Source organism: Amia ocellicauda, chromosome 13 (genome assembly GCF_036373705.1).
Source record: "Amia ocellicauda isolate fAmiCal2 chromosome 13, fAmiCal2.hap1, whole genome shotgun sequence".
Classification (NCBI taxonomy): Eukaryota; Metazoa; Chordata; class Actinopteri; order Amiiformes; family Amiidae; genus Amia; species Amia ocellicauda.
The window spans coordinates 18,612,430-18,629,659 of NC_089862.1; the positions used below are offsets into that span (position 1 = coordinate 18,612,430).

At 36.1% G+C, this 17,230-nt stretch overlaps 1 protein-coding gene across 5 annotated transcripts in view; it reads right to left on the reverse strand.

Annotated features, from left to right (window-relative positions):
• afap1 (actin filament associated protein 1) overlaps positions 1 to 17,230 on the reverse strand; it is a 71,202-nt gene that overhangs the window by 40,702 nt on the left and 13,270 nt on the right. For 2 of the 5 annotated variants that reach the window (XM_066720081.1, XM_066720080.1), the window contains exon 1: positions 1,546 to 1,952. The exons of 1 other annotated variant lie outside the window; for it this stretch is intronic. In XM_066720081.1, coding sequence (XP_066576178.1) covers positions 1,546 to 1,579 — 34 coding nt within the window. In that variant the 5' untranslated portion in view covers positions 1,580 to 1,952. Of the gene's footprint in view, positions 1 to 1,545; positions 1,956 to 17,230 lie in introns of those variants that run through there. 2 more of the 5 variants (XM_066720077.1, XM_066720078.1) reach the window with 2 other exon arrangements.

The window sequence follows — 17,230 nt, forward strand, 5'->3', positions numbered from 1 at the left end:
TGCTTGAACTTCTGCTACTGAAAGTCATAGTGTCATACCAAGCCACCAACTGGATGAGTTGGCTGGCTGATCTGCAGCTTGTGCACAGCTGATCTTTTCAGAGGAAGCCTTTCTTTTCTCATGCAGGAAAGGATTAAGCTACCGCATCTGTAAAGCAGTCTGTGAAAAGCCAAACAGAAATAATAAAATGGTATTGGTCTGAATTGTGCCCTGCAGCTGCCACCCAAGCTTCATAAACTTAAAACACAAAGTATAAGTTAATTCAGTTTCGAAAGGGAACAGTCTAGTGCAAGAATAAAACAAAAAATCGGACAGTCACTAATGAAACCAGACACAATTCTTGAAATATTCTTGGGTTACAAAAAGGTAACAATTTTGACTAGCCAGATGATAAATGTCCAGCAATGTTCCAAATATGTCACCAGTGGTCACCAAACAGATGAAACTTCAGCGGCATACATGCAGCTGTGCCAAATGAAGCCCGCTGTCCATACTTAAGACAATCCACTGATTATGATATTCAGTAGACAGAAGAGTACTATTTACCAGTTGTGGAGTTAGTGTGGTCTCAGGTTGCATTAGCTACACCCAAAGCATAATTTCCACAGACAACTAACCACGACCCTAATGATACTATTGAAAGCCCAGCAGCCTTACAGTGCCACAGTAAAAGCTCTCTTTCCATCCAAAGCGCCTGCCCTCCCCTAATCCCCATGGAGCAATTTCAATAATATAGTATAGTGCTCCAGTTATGTTACTTATACCAGGAATGCGTGTCAGACCCATCCAAAAATTACAACTGCCAAAGTCTGTTTCACCGGGTACCTTCTATTTTGAACCTTGGCATAAGTCAAGGAAGATCAAGAAACTAAAACTAAAACAAAGAAAACCCTCTAGCTCAGCATTGTTCTGGTTAATTAGATTTGACTGGCTTTAGAAAAACATTCCTGACAACTAACAAAGGAAAATTAAATACAGAGAAGGATTAGTTGATCATTCTCTTAAAAACAATTAACAAAATGAGAAAAGCTTTCCCTGTTTTAACCATAATGGCTTCAATACAGCGCACATTTTCACTTTTAATTACTTTCATACAAAATGTTCCTAAAACATAGTTTTCTGTGTTACATTACTTATACTTCATTTACATTTCCGCTGGAATGCACGCAAGAGTATTGCATAAAACACTTAAATTTAACTGAGTCCCCCATACTTTAATATACTGTTTAGCTTATACATTCACATGTATAGTAAGGTTTGTGCCATGAAGCCATACATTTCAGCCACATATCACACTTTTGTTATGCCTTGTCTACTGTATGTTTTACTTGTATTTTCACTCTATCCTCCTTCAGAAAATTACATTTATGTTCTACATAAAACATTTTAAAATCAAGCCAAAAGGCTGATTTTGTTATGAGTAAAACATTTTTTACAGCTTTGGATTTGTATTGGCTCTCTTTCTCCTCCCATTCTTTTTCCCCATCTCATACACTTAAACACATTCAGGTTGAATCAAAACCCCACACAAATAATGTGTCTCACCCCTGGAAGTGAACAGAATGGGATCACTCCGCATCTTGAAGTCAAATGCATCTAATCCCTCAGTTCACTGAAGCAAGCATGCGCTCAGCTGCTGAATTTCATTAACTCTTGTGCTCCTCCACCTCCGGCAACAGACCCTCACTGTTTCTGTCCAGAGATTGTGCTCCACACTACATTACACTCTCGCAGCCGGCCGGTGCGTCTCAACTGCTCTTCTGAACAGGGCGAGTCTTGTTTAGTTGTCTCTGCACTCTTTCACAGCTCTGACAGACAGCGAGTGGGCTTGTCTTGCCTTGCAGAAAGCAGCACTGCTCAAGTCCTCGGGAAGCCGTGCTTTGAAAAGTGAGGCTGGGCTGCTGTGTTCTCAGATTCCACTGTGGAAATCTGCTGTGAGGTAAAACCGCACGGGCTGGCCAATTCTCCAGTTCCCAACGGCAGATGGGGCCCAGCTAGAGCTAGCCACCCCCAGGGAGGAGGGAATCAGCAACTTATGTTAATGAAAGGTAATTAAGGCACAGCCTGAACTCTGCAAGGAAGTCGCCCCCCTGTCAAAAGGGCCGGTTCATATGCTGCTGTCTGCAGATGAAGAACAAAGCATGCTGTGACAGATATGAGAGCTGAAGGGGTAGAAGATAAAACATAAAAATACTGTGTCATCCCCCCTCACTTTCTTTAGTCTGTTAAAAGAGGCCACATCCTACAACTTTCAAAATGGGTATAATCTGTATGTATAAAATGTTAACATGTACACTGGTAATACCTATATCAATACACCAGAGAATTGTTAGTTTTCTCTCAGACACAATGAATGTATCAGAGATAAAGTATGTGTTCCTTAGTAGCTATAATACTACATCAAATAATCAGCCTCCTGAGCTATGTTTTCAAGATGTCAAACAATTCTAAAGCAGCTAAATAAAGTCCCTGCAAAATGTTTAATTTTAAATGGAAGGCACAACATAACAATGGGTTTTGAATGCAGATTTGTAGTCTTCTAGATGAATGTGCTGTTTTTCAGATGCATTTGGTTTAAGCAACACAATGAAATATTCTCTCAGGTAAAAGCTGTTCTTAAATTAGTCTTCTTATTTAACAAAATGTATGCATTTATGACACTTTACCAGTTACCACTAAGAACAAAAGCTTCTTATTACCAACAAAAGACTGCAGAGGTATAAAGCATCAAAGCTGGTTTTAAACAAAAGCTTTGTAATCCATTAAAACCCTAGGCATTTAAAAAGCTCACAAATCTTCGTATTTCACTAAACCCAGCCAACTTTATCAAATGTAATAAGACATAACAAATTATGTGCATTACATAGAATAAGGTAGTATCACACTAAATATCAGTGTTAATCTTGACATACATTAAATAGACATTATTTTCCTCTGCCTGTAAAATGCATATTGTGGTCCAGGAGAGCTCAAATCTCCCAGTGACATTTTGGCAACAAATTACATGCCTGTTATATTGTATACCTGGCACACACTGCAATTGAAACCCATGCAATGTCTTTATTTTAATCTCACCCGAATTTAACATAAACATACAGGTTGTAACTTAGTTCCTCCAAAACACATCTTTTAATTCCATTATTATGATATAAAACTGCATACTTCTGTTAATTGTATGTAATGTCTGTTAAACAGCCATTTAACTATATTTGTCTAGGGTTTTCAGTTCATTTTGTTATTTCATTGTCCCAAAAAGTTTTGATATCAAATTCTATGTGATTGGTGAGAATTCAGTCTGCTGCCCTCTCTTCCTGGCAGAGACAGAATACTACTTTCCTAAACGTGGCATTTCTCTGACTCTTGCAAGACCGTGGCCTGTAACTGTACCCAAACGACTGCTCTGTTCTGTGCCGCATGTGGAAAGATACAGAGTGGCATAAGCTACCACAGCCATACTGAATTAAATATTAATAGAAAGGGTTTTCACTCCAGTCTAAAACATTTTGAAACCTTTATGGCTATAATTGAATTTGCTTATGTGCACAATCAAGGATGCTTGTTAATCACGGCTCAAGTCCAAAATACAGAACAATCAACTTAAAGACCTTAATTGTGTTCCCCAACTGCATAATTACATTTGGTCACATTTCACAACAGACCATGACACAGCCTCGTCTGCGTCTAAAGTGTGTTAAAGTTTACATTGTCTTTCAACACTCAGCTTGGGTGGAGTTCAACTCGGCAATATGGTCCTTTGCATCTCCAAACCACAGTGCAATATCATCCTGGTATTTTAAAAGGGAATTTTCAATCCAAATTGGCTGGTAGAGAAAGCATGCTGCAGGGTCAAAACGTCCTGATCTTTCTTGTTATTACAATGTCATTCTTCTCTCTTATTTCCTCAAATACTAGGATTTATTTAATAAGTAACACAATGACAGTAATTATGACCCTTTATCAGAGTATCACATTTTTTGTCCCTCTTTGATCTTAATGCAAACACTTTAAAACAGCTTGCCAGGATTGTGCCCAAGAAAAAAAGCCCAGCTGAAAGCACACTGATAATTTCTTCAAAACATTAAGGAGGATAATGTCCTTTTAAGACGAGACAAAACATTTTTACAATACAGCAGTGCACACTTATTTCCCCATAAGATCACCATTTAATTGATGGCAGACTTTTGGAGTTGCAACCAAGGGTGGTTAAATGCTCCCATATTTATGACAAGACCAGAAACTGGGGGTGAAGAAATCAAAGTCTTGTTCATCCACTTTTTTTCCCTTCATTTTTTTTTTTTTTAACAGGCTTTGCAGGCAAACTCTTCCCTTCAAATTCTGTATAAAATATATGAGATCATTTATAATAATTAAACCCATTTGTACACTCATTTTAGCTACCATTCCCTGCCAACATACTGTTTAAGACACTTCTAAAAAATGGGGAAAAAAAGGTTTTTTCTTGAACACCGCAGCCTGAAAAAAGAGTCTTCCAAAACTCATCCATTATGTTGTGGACTTCGGTGTCATCATCTTGTCATCAAAATGATGTTTTGAGTATTGAAAATATATCTGCCAAGGGAATTCTGAATCTGTGCGTAATATAGTATGGGATGCTGGAACCATGGTGACTCTGCCTCTGAGAGAGGTAGGGCTGGTTTCACCTTTTGAAAGAGTGGTTTCCCTGGAGGATTTGATTATCTGAACATTGAGCTTGTATTTCTTTGCTAATCCAGTGTGAATGGTGAATGGTGACCTGCTTATCAATCTGCTATTTAACTTTATGTCAAATAGAGGCAAATGTGTCAACATTGCAATTCTACAGTATTAGTCTCAAGATATGTTAACCAACACATTATGTTGATATGTAATATGCTTAAATAGAAATGTATCAGATTAGGCATACCGACTCGTAGGGATGTAAAATGACACGACAATAATGTATCATTTGTATCCGGATGTAGCCTACCATGAGCTTTAGGTCTTAATAAGGAACTTAGTCTGAGTCTCCATATGGTCTACACTGTACAAGAACAGATTAGAACTTTGATTTAATCAAACAACAACAACATAATATGCCAATTGTCATTCTATAAACGGCTTAAATTAATATATTGTAGCTCCTTTCCTGTAATGCCACACCCAGAATTACAATCATCAGAATCAGGTCCAGAGACCATCTTTTAAAGTTAGAATTAGATTACTGAGGGAACCCATTGTGTCCACTTCCATTATCACACAGGAACAGTTTCCAGTTAAACAGACAAAAAAGGCGAAAGCTGGAACCTGGAACATATCAGTTTTTGTGTCACTGCCCTGATAAGCAGTCAAATTCCAGACACAAAAATGGCAATCAGTCAGTCTGGAGGGTTGCTGAATGTAGGGGGTCATCGGCACTAACACAACTCTTGGCCACAGATCACAGCATAAAAAAAGGGAAAAAAAATGGAGGAGTTGATAAAGCATTCTGTTGAAGAGTCTAAAAATGTTATGCTGTAATCATATTAGCATTGCACAGAGCAAAGCCATATTTATCATAAATTCTGAATTGTAGAAAACACAATGGTCAGATTTATTCATACCTGAAGCTGGAACTTTGTAAATCCTCCTCTGGCATGGATTACACTGACAAGACCCCCGCTTTAGTGTCCTCTGAGGTTCTGGCACTTTGACCATTCCTCCAGGCAGAATTGCTCTAGATCTTTCAGATCCTTTGGTCTCCGTTTGTGAACTGCCTTCATGATTTTGAACCACTAATGTGCTATTGGATTGAGGTCTGGAGATTGAGAGGGCCAATTGAGAACATTTATTTTGCCGTTAACCATTTCTTTGTAGATTTGGGTGTATGCTTTGGATCCTTGTCATGCTGGAATGTCCATTTTCAGCCAAGCTTGAGCCTCTTGGCAGGGGAACCAGGTTTTTTGCCAAAATGTGCTGATATGTGTTGGAGTTCACGATTTTAACAAGGGCTCCTGGACCCATCTGCAAAACAACCCCAAAACATAACAGATCCAACGACATATTTCACAGTGGGCATGAGTGTTTTCTCAACATGAGCTTAATCTTTTTTTACACCAAACATAATGGTGATGAGCATGACCAAAAAGCTCAGCTGTTGTTGAACCAAAAGACATGGTTACAACTATCATTCAAATGTAGTTTGACAAACATGAGTAACCTTCAGAGTGGCCCTCAGAAGAGGATTCTTCCTTGCAAATGGGCCATGAATACCCCATTCATCCAGGCAAAGTTGACTGGTAGTTTTCATCTGAGGATGCAGGTTTGTCTTGGACATCTCCAACTTCTGAAACTGCTGCCTTTAGATTAACGGTTGCCTCCCGAACCACTTGTCTCACAGCCCATGGTGGCAAGATACACATGCTTCCTCTTCGTGCCAGGGTAGCCACTGGACCAGCAGCCTTAAATTTACTAAGAATGGACACTACTGCATGTCTTCTATGTGTTACCACCTTTTATACCCGAGGGGAACAGGAAACCTCTACAGGCCTCTGTGTAGTTCCACAAGCTTCCATTGAACTCCAAAAAACAGAATGTAGTAGATTTGTTTTGGTTGAATTTTTTTAAATGGGTACTTAGTGGTGCGAATAAATGTGACCCTCCTGTTTTCTGGAATTAAATTAATTATTTATTACAAATATGACTTTGCTCTGTGCAATGCTAATAAGATTACAGTATTAAAACTATTTTGTTAGTGTATGATAATACTTTCTTGTCAGCAGGACACGTTATCCAATCTGTACATCTTTCTTTTTGTATGCTGCTTCTTGTTCCTATTTATTCAGGGGCATGCATAACTCTGAGTTAAAGTTAATAAATACATAAATAACAATGGCACCTTTGTGCAGTTTACATTTTGTATAAAGAAGTAAGCAACATCTGAACATTTTAAGAAATTAGTCATATCATTGCAGAACTTTCACCCCAAATTCCTACTGATAAGATTTAATCTTTGTACAGTCTTACAGCATTAGTTTAGAAGTCCCCACTGAATTGTTGAATATATTATTTTATACTCCATATTGAGTAAGGTTATCCATTTCAGACATTTGACTGTGGGTTAGAGTTATATACCGGATGATATCTATAAAGTCACGTCATGTGTTGGCTACAGAGCTGCCACAGTTTCACCCACAGATCTGGAAGATACATCATCACTGAGTGATCCTTAAAGGCCCATTTAATACAGAATGAAGTCAAGGTAACATTCCCTATATATCCATATATAATTATTTAATAATATAATACAAGTAAAAGTCTATTATAATCTAAGATTAAAACAGCATATGTTGCGGTGAGTGATCAAGTCTTACTACACAGAAATAGTCATACCTAGCTCTGTATAGTGTAGATAGTGTAAGAATCAATGTAACTGAAGCTCATCATAATTTACTGCCAAGGAATAGCTTGGAATGTTTTCAGTACTTATATCTGGTCTTCCTTCTCTAACTTTCTGTCAACCAGATACCCTTAATTCCAGATACTCTTATATTTCAAAAGATACATTGTGTCAGAATGAAACGCTGTGAGGGATATTATTCATAGATACTGAAGTCACAGATGGTTTCCAACTTTACAAATGGACATAAAGCTGCCAAATCCATAATAGATTTTTGTGATGTTCCATCCAGCATAAATGAAGAGAAAGTAAACTGTAATCAGTGTAATTAATCAACCAAAATAATAAGGATTACACTGGGGTATCTGAAAGCTTCACAAACATTCTTTCAACATTCATTATAGCTATAAAGGAATAATCTATTTCCCCCTCTCCCTTACTGTAGACTTGAATCCTGACATCACTTTTTATCATGGATAACCAGACCCCAGAAGCAAACCAAAAAACAGGTGTTATCAAATTGAAAATTAGATACTGTTACAGACCTTTAAACATTGTGCACTGTACCATGTATCTGATATCTAGAGCACTGGCTTGTTAACCTAGAGAAAGAAAACAATGCAAGGGAATATGCACTCAAAGCAAAGCAATCTTCACTATGGCTTTAGTTTACAGAGAATTTGATAAGCACTAATCTTGAGCTCACTTCTGTCAGGGAAACTTTGATAAGGCAGTAAAGATTAGCCCTAATGGGATTCTTTGAAAGCAACTAGGCTATATCTGAATAGAAAAAATAAAACAATCTGTTTCTACAGGATTTCCTCAAAGACACATCATTACAACTATTTGTGGTTAAAGTCTGCTCTTTCAAAAATTAAACAGCGGAAAATGATCTAATGCCCAGCGAACCATAAATTATACATCGGGAGCCTCGATCCTTCTTGACAGAAAAGACAGACATAGAAGGATCTCTGTGGAAATTTAAATTAATGAGCTAAATTGCTTCCTTGATGCTGTTTTACACATATCCTGAAGCAAATCAGCCTCCCCCTTCCTGCAAACAATATGTGAAAGCACTGTGACTGGGAACTGGCTCTAGGTCCCAGCTGGTGGTGCCACGAGTAATAATCGGGCCCCTGTGGGTTCAGCCAATCACAGGACACAGACGGCAGTAGTGCCCCGACTGGTCCAGCAGTAAAACCGTCCCCTTCATCTCACCATCTGCTTTTAGTGATGTTGTGGATGCTGCCTTCAGGAAAAATTAAGAATGCAGTTATTGGATTTTCCAGGATGTTAACAGTGCATCTGTTCCTGTTGAGAGGAGGAGGGGGCTTACAATTATGGCACCAAGATGCACATTTAAATGATAATCACACTCACAACTCAAAGACCAGTGCAGGTTGAGATTTCTGTTTAAAGCTGTACATTTTCTGAGGTTCACACGCCACACGCCAACAATCAGAGCTAGCAATTAGGCTATACATAGTATGTATAGTGAGATGTTTTATTAGTTTATTAATAAATTGAAAGGCACACTTTTAACAGGAAGACAAAACAGAGACTCCTATCATACAAGCTGTGGACTGAAGGGAAATCAAAACTGAACATACATTTAATTTTAGCAAGGCGAAAAAGGCTTTTTTTGTATTCTGACAGTGCATAGTGTTTCTTTAATGTGAAGTTAATTTACTGTAAATACATATTTAGATTAGATACAGATTATAATAATCTTTCAACTGCATAAACTACTGTATTTCTGACCAAACTATGAAATTGAGTTCTTAAAACAATTAAATAAATCCATATATAGGCTATATAAAGTTTACCTCATTATCATTAGCTCTTCACTGTACAGACAAACAGATCTATATAACATCCTGTACAGCAATATGAGGTGTTGAAACTATTCAACCTACATCTTTTAAGAGGGGAAATGACGTCCACAACATTGTCTGCGTTATACCATTCATTAAACAGACCTTCCAGTTCAAACACACCGTAACAGCTACCTCTCCATTTGGCATCTGTAACCTGCTTTTTGTTATTTTTGCTCAGGACTGTAAGGATATTCTAGCTGCTGTAAAAGCAAAATAAACCCTTACACAGCACCAAGTCCTCAAACCATAATAAGAGCTTATGGTTACATGCTGGAATTTGAAATCATGGAGCAGGGGTACAACGCTCATGTCAGTGCCTCACTCTCAGTCACTTCCTTTAGGTTTCTTGCGGTGGGACGTTTTCTTTTTACATTTTGCTGACTGTCAGTGCATTATAAGGTCAAGCAAGTATTAGTATTCAAAAGTTGAAATAGATGTTAGAGACAAGCTATATACGTCTACATGTACACTTGTAACACAGTCTGTTAGGTTCTGAATTATATCTGCTCCAGGGATGTTCCTAAACACAGCATGCAATGCAAAATTAACCACCAGACTCCCACTCCCCATTGCCTGGAAATGGATACATCACCAGCGCTATATGGTTGTTGCAAATGTTTAAGGAATGCTACAAACAGAAGGCTTTATAGTAATGCAGACTGCCCCGACTTTTATTTTTATTTAGCTTTATACATTTCAAATAAAAGATGATTTCTAGTTGAAGACAAAACAAAATAACAGGCTATGTGAAGAAAAGTCCCCCCTTTCCATTTCAGTGGGTACTCCTACGAGACAGATCATGCCATTATCTTTATATTTTCTACAGGAATCTTGCACAGAGATTGGATATCTCTCTAATTCAAATGGCTTTTGCCAGATAAAGTTCTTGGGGAGTAAAAAAACAACTGAAAAAAAGTATAACAAATAAATAAATAAATAAATAACACAGTGAGGCAGTCAAATTACTATTAAAAACAGACATAATCACCACAGTGTAGTTCCCATGGGTGGAGACAGAGTGAGGTCAAGGCCACCCATTAAATTAGTTTGCTGTAAATCTGTTCTGATAAGCATTAGTTATAGTGTTTCAGTATCCCAGGGTTTACAATCATTTCCTTTATCATGTTAGAATCAGTCTCATTTTGGGGTTTTGGTTTCTTGTTTGTTTCATGTGAGGAAAAATAAATAAATACCCAATAACTATATACTGCTGCCATTTATGTTTTACAGTAGGATAATATATGTACAGATGTTAAAATTAAACATAAATGATGATTCATTAAAACATAGGCCCTATTATGCCTTAATACCTTATTTTAATCATTATAGATTTTCATTTTCCCAATAACAGTCTCACAGATCCTCTCCAATGGCGATATTTAAATTTAAGGTTTTGCATTTTAAGAGAAAGTGATGCTAAACTGTTCCTAAAATTTGTGACACAAGACAGAAATTTGTATTTTACATGGTAAGATTTAGTTTTTACTTTTTAAAGTTCTTACTGTTGCAAATAATTTTTTTCACAACTTATTCATGTTGTGGTTTACATTTCTGCCTTTCTTTGAAACCATAAACTATCCCATGCTTTTGGATTAAATCCATTATACTCCCTGTTCTGATAACAGTCCTCCCAAAGACAAATTAAGAAACTTATGTTTTATATATTTCTTGGACGGAAGTCTGATATCATATGAAAAGTATGTCGGTTACAGTCATCTTATCACATTAGACTTTGTTTAGATGGTAACGTCTTGTAACAACAAATATCTGTTGTACTTGCATTTAAAATCAGAAGGTTAAATACAACAAATATTTTCTTTTTTCCTCTCAAACTAAATGGGAAATACACCAAAGAACAGCTTCCTTTAGCCTACATTTCACAAATGGACAAAGATATAAACATCTGCAAACCTTTACTTTTTAGAATAGTGAACTACTGACAGTAATAACAGACAGAAAGGCCACTGTAATGATAAACAGTTCAAATATGAAAAGGAGAAACATCTCTCAATAAAATAAGTTTGTTTATGCCTATTTTGTTCCTTTAAACTTCAAATACATAATGGTGCGCTATGTGAAAACTACAGGCCTGATTCAAGCTGACCTTTAATAATATTGTAACTTGTCAATCCTCACAACAGATAGTGTAGATACTAAAGCAAAAAATCCAGTTTCTTCACACATAATTACATTAAACAATCTTATAATTTTGCATTATTTTTCCAATCCATCAAGTGCCACACTCCATTGTCAAGACAATATTAAAATTATCATATCATAGCTTAATATGTGTAATAAAGCCCTTTTATACAACTACAAATTATCTTCTAAAGTGTTACCCGTTTCAAAATGTGTAAAAGAATTTCTGATTAAATTTCAGGTCATTTACGTCCGTACTAGATGTTTTTTTTATGCCAAATACAGGTTTCCTTTATTCTTTATACAGATATTATTCGTATTTTGAAGGAAAGAATTAAAAAAATATTTATTCTGAAGTAACTGCTTTATGTAAGATCCAATACAGTCCACACCAAGTACTAAGATTCATTTCCTAGGATCCTTCAAAAAATTGCTTGAAGAGTCTTGGATCAATAAGCTAAATGAAACCATATGTACAAGCTGGACTGGATGGCTTCTCATTTGTTACTCTGTATGTTAATGTCTTAATCTCAATGTTGGCAAATGCACAGCTTTACAAGAAACTGCTGTTTTCAAGATGAATACATCAGTATGACTAGTGATGTGATCAGTAAAATACTACATAGTACACATTAGTACATCCCTTTAAAAGTCAATCATATCTACTTTGAGACAAAGTGCAGCTCAGCGAAGACTTAGAATAGATAAAATATAAAAAAAGTGACTTTGAGAATGTACAACAAATTGATTTTGGTTAACGACAGTATGCATTTGTCAAAAAAGAAAAATAGGCGTACATTTCTGAGATACCGTGTGTGTGTAGGAGGATTTTTAAACTTCAAGCTATGCACAGGAAGTTGAGTTTAATAATACAGAATACATTCACTTCCAGAACATAATTGTAAGCACTTAACAATTCCGTAAAAACATTTTTTAAGTCGCCTTTATTTAGTGGGCTTCTTTCAACACAAGCTGAAACATTTAAAAATATATTGTTTGTCATTAATAATTAATGACAAAAATGTACACAAAAGCCCATTTTGTAAACTCCCTAGGATTTTGAGGGGAAAATACAGCAACTGTCTGCTCAGAATGGTTACTATCCATAGGTCTTACTATTTCCACCTTTGGCAAATATCCCTGTGATATATCATTGTGAGCCAATTTGATTTTTTCTCTGGACAATGAATTATACATAACAGCTAAAATTTACTGCCAGGTTTTTGCTTATGTTCTATAAAATAACAATACATCGAAAACACTTTTTCTTTGGAATAAAACGTGATTTGGTAAAAGGAGAGGAACTCTCTTATGGATGGTGAAACCTCTTCACTGTTTCCATTACACCAAAGCCATGCTGTATTGCATTCCATCTTATGTTTAATATTCAAAGAGTGAGAAAGAGAGCTTTTGGCAGAAATAACCCATTCAGGCCAGCTCAGGCTGTGTATATTAAGAGTGATGACTGCAGATTGGATCTTTGAATCTCTTAAAGAGGTGGCCAGATCAAAGCCACACTGCAGCCAAAACAAAGGAAATGATGGGACTGCCTTCATTATGCGTGTCCGTATTTCTGAACTGCCTTGAATTCATATGACGTCATGGAGGTTTTACATCCATGGAAACTGTCCTATAACCACTCTGAAGTGCACTGCAAAGCTTTCCCCAAGGTAAAATTAAGCAAAGTGTGACTTTATTTTTCCTGGCAGTTGAGGTAGAGTATGTCTTCATAAGGGTGTAAAGCTTTTGCAGTAGCTTTACCACAAACTGTAGGATATGAATGCCTCCATCTTACTGTTTATTTTAAGCATACCATACTTTGCCATCTGTCATTAGCTAAACTGATATTTTGTCTTTGAGAAATTAGTCCCATTCTCTAGTAATAGTTGTTGTAAATGAAATGCTGAAAGATATTTTAGGTTATGATGGACTTTTCACTTTTCAATGCAAATACATATGTAAGGGCTATTCATCATATAGCTTTCCTAATGCAAGTCAAACGACATTAGTCTGATGACAGGATGATGTAGAAGTGAGGGTATACAATAATGTTAATTCACAATAAATTATATGATGATTTCTAAATATGAAAGCATTATTAAATCCTTAGCAGCTGTCAACAATCTATTTTCCTGTTGAGAATTATGAAAAATCAGCACCTGAAAAATGTATTATGCAATCATATGGATGCATTATTGTTGTGTTGTTGTGTTTTTGTTTTTGCTAAATTAATGTTTTGTTGCTTTTTAACATGTTTCTGCTAATCTGTGTTCATGAATACAAAATTAGCATTGTATTAGACACCAATGTGCCAAAGATTATAGATGGCTGTAACACCTTCCCCCATGCCACGCCTTTACCCCTTACAATGCGCCTTGGTCTCCTATCACATTATCTGACTGACTGATACACTGACTCACTGCCTGAGTCACTGATCAGGAGTTTTATTAGTCTGCATATGATGACACAGAAAATTGTTCTCTTGAAGGATTATATACAGTTTAATATACAGTTTATTTTAGTTTTAAGTCTATAATCAATCATTACTAATAATGGTGGTCATCACCCAGGTCAGACATGTATGTATTTTCATAATACAAAGGATGTAGACTATGCAGAAGAGGCACTAGTCTCAAAAGTATGCATTGCTAACACTTCTTCACTAATCCCTGTCTGCTCATTCCCTTGGTATGGTGGAAAATATCAGTCATTAAAAAAAAAAAAGTAAAGATAACAATGAGAACGTTATGTAATAAAAACTTTAATGGTAGACTGTGAAGTACATTGCACAGCAACAGATAGCAAAGTACTTTACCTCTTTTGGATCATGTTCATTTTTTCCAGGAAAATAAGTTAGGAATCAAGTTCTGCAATTCCTGGGTGATCCAGAAAACGAAAGACCTTATAAAAATCTTCATCCTGAATGGTCTTTATCATACAATTGTCTTTCCATAATGTTTTACTCCAGTTTCATAATCAAATATGGTTAATATATCACACATTAAGGCAAGACCTCATCAAAAAGGAAAGGAATGGTTTGTCAATAGGTGCCTATTTCTTTCAGTATTGTCCAGGACAAACATTTACAAAAACAGCGGTAAGCCACACATTTCATGTCACCACGCGCAATACTTTGAAGTTAGTCAGAGCAACTCTTACCATTAGGGGGAAATGATTTGTGAATCAAGTGGTATGACAAGTTGCCAGTTCTGGGAGATTATGAAGTAGACATGATGAAGTTGCATTTTCAAAACAGGCCAAAAATAACACAGAAATATGCTGCCAGAAGCAAAGATTGGAAATATGTTGCAGTAATACTGAGAAAATTCTTATGTGCTTATGTCTTTCAGGAAAAACTATACCCATTTTAGTCCAAAAGTACCATGCAATACTTTTGAATTACGTAAACTTGGTCAACATTTTTTATCTTTAAAAGCATAGCATAACACCTAGTAGACTGGAATGAAATTAAGCCTGTTTTTGTTGTACTTTTTTAAGGGCCATTAAAATAAATATTTTGTTAAAAACGTCTAATTAAAAAACAAATATTTATCTTAAAATACTTTTCAGAGCCACTGTAATTATGACTAAAAGAAATACAGAAAACCAAAAAAAAAAAACCCAATAAGTCAAAAAAACAAATGCACTGTTGGTTTATTGAATTTGGCAAAGTTTTAATGAGGAGTATACATTATGTATAATCAACCTATATTTTTACATCTGGTGACAAAACATTTATCAAAGCTACTCTATAGCCTAGTTTAAGTACATACAAAGTCTGAATGAAAATATTCTGATGAGCAGTATATAGTGTATTGCCTTCCCTCAGTGAAAATAAAGATACAGATAAAATAAACATAAAGTGTAATGTATAACAATCCAACATATGAGGATTTCACGTTTTATTAAATCTAAATCAAAAGAAGGGATTACTGATACCACTTCACAGTACATACAATTTTAAAAAGAAAATCACTTTCACATTTGCAGCAGACTAGGATGGATTGTGGAGTCTGACCAATTCAGAGAGCAGTGTTTTAGCCCATTAGCATCAGCAATTCAGTGTTACAAAAAACTGTTTTTGTTTGGGCTCTGAGTGGTTAAGGTTGGAGGGTGTGTCTGTCCCTGGGGGCTGCTGCTTTCGGGTAAGGACTTTAAAGCAAAGTGCCTTTAGAAATCCCTCTGTAGAGCCACAGTGGTTACATGCATGGACCATGAAGTAAGGCCATCTGTTTGTATTATATAAATGATTTACTATTTGCTTATATTATAATGCAGCTTGGAGATGGCTCTATACTCTTTCCTCTAAATTCTATGTCCACCACTGACCGGTTGGCACACTGCTGTCTTCTATTCTGCACAAGAGTACATTGATAGGTACCATACCAAGTAGATGTGTAGAATGTAATACATCACCTTTTCTAAAATGAATGCACCCAAAAAGGGAATTGTATTCACTCCATCATTTGAAACCCGAAGCGCATGGAAAACACAATGAACGATATGAGGCCTGGTGCTTAACCTACAATGATAATATGAAACAAACAAATTCTTATCTCTTCCAGATTTTTTCATCGATCACAAGAAAATGTAAAACCAAAAGCATTGCATTCATAACGTGTAGGGCTACTTCCTGTGTTATCAGTGAGATCAGAAACATTATAATCATTACAACATAAGTGCCAAAGCCTTTTAGTGCATAGGCTGCCTATGGCCTTCAATTTCCACAGCCTCAATACATGTAGTGGAATGATAGATCAATTTAAAACCGTGTCTGAAGTGTATTTTGGCGGTTTACATTCAAATCTTAAGAGTGTGATCAACAACGTGACATTAATGTGCTGTTAATCATGCCAAATAAACACTGAACTGTAGTGCTTGATTCTATTGCTTAAAATTGCTTCTTTTTCAGAATTCTTCCCAAAATGGACAAAAAACTAAAAACTAAAATAAATTTCAGGGAACGATCGAAATGGAGAATGGAATGTTATGTTTGGCAAATAACGATCCAGCCGCTAAAACTATTTGTGTTCAGATTAGGTTATATCCCTATAAAATCTACGGATATCAACAGGTTTCACTTTATTGGAATGTGCATGTATAGAGGGGAAAGTCTTATTTTACGGTAGGGGCTAAACGGTTTAATGCTATTGCTACTAATAATATCTACAATTTAAAGTAGGCCTATCTGAAGACACTTTGGGCTAGAAGTACTAAGATAGGCCAGTCACAGCGCCAACATACTACAGTTAGTGTCTTTGTTGCGCCAAGTTGCAGAATTAATTTGATTTTTTTTTTTTAATGTTACTAAGACTTAAACTGAAGACACTATTTATTGTATGAAACCAACAACAACAAGACAAATAAAGACTGGCCTCCAGTCAATCCCTGTTCAGTCTTTACTGCCAGAACATCTCATCATGGTTTCCAAACCATGGTCTGATGCTAGTTTATTGTCAACAGATACAATACGCAAACACTAAATAACAGATGACTGTGCTTCATTACGATGCATTTTTCATAAAGCTGCATTATCATCACTGCATGACATGACATCACTGTTTGATAAGAGCAACCTTGCCAAGTATGAGTCGCATGAGTCATATGAGCCACAGTGTTTTAATTTTGAACACAAAACACAGAGTTGCAATAAAAGGAAGAGGGTAAATTGTGTAAAACAAAAAAACAAAAACAAAACAAAAAACAAGCTGAAAGATTGCATTGAAGAACCCCTCTGTGTCATAAGGAAGACTTTGGTTCTGCACATGATTTTGAAATCTCTGCTTTCCATTCTCTCTTTTTAAGAAGAATACATATGGCATTATTATTTATTCAAGGATTCCAAACCTTGGCAAGCTGT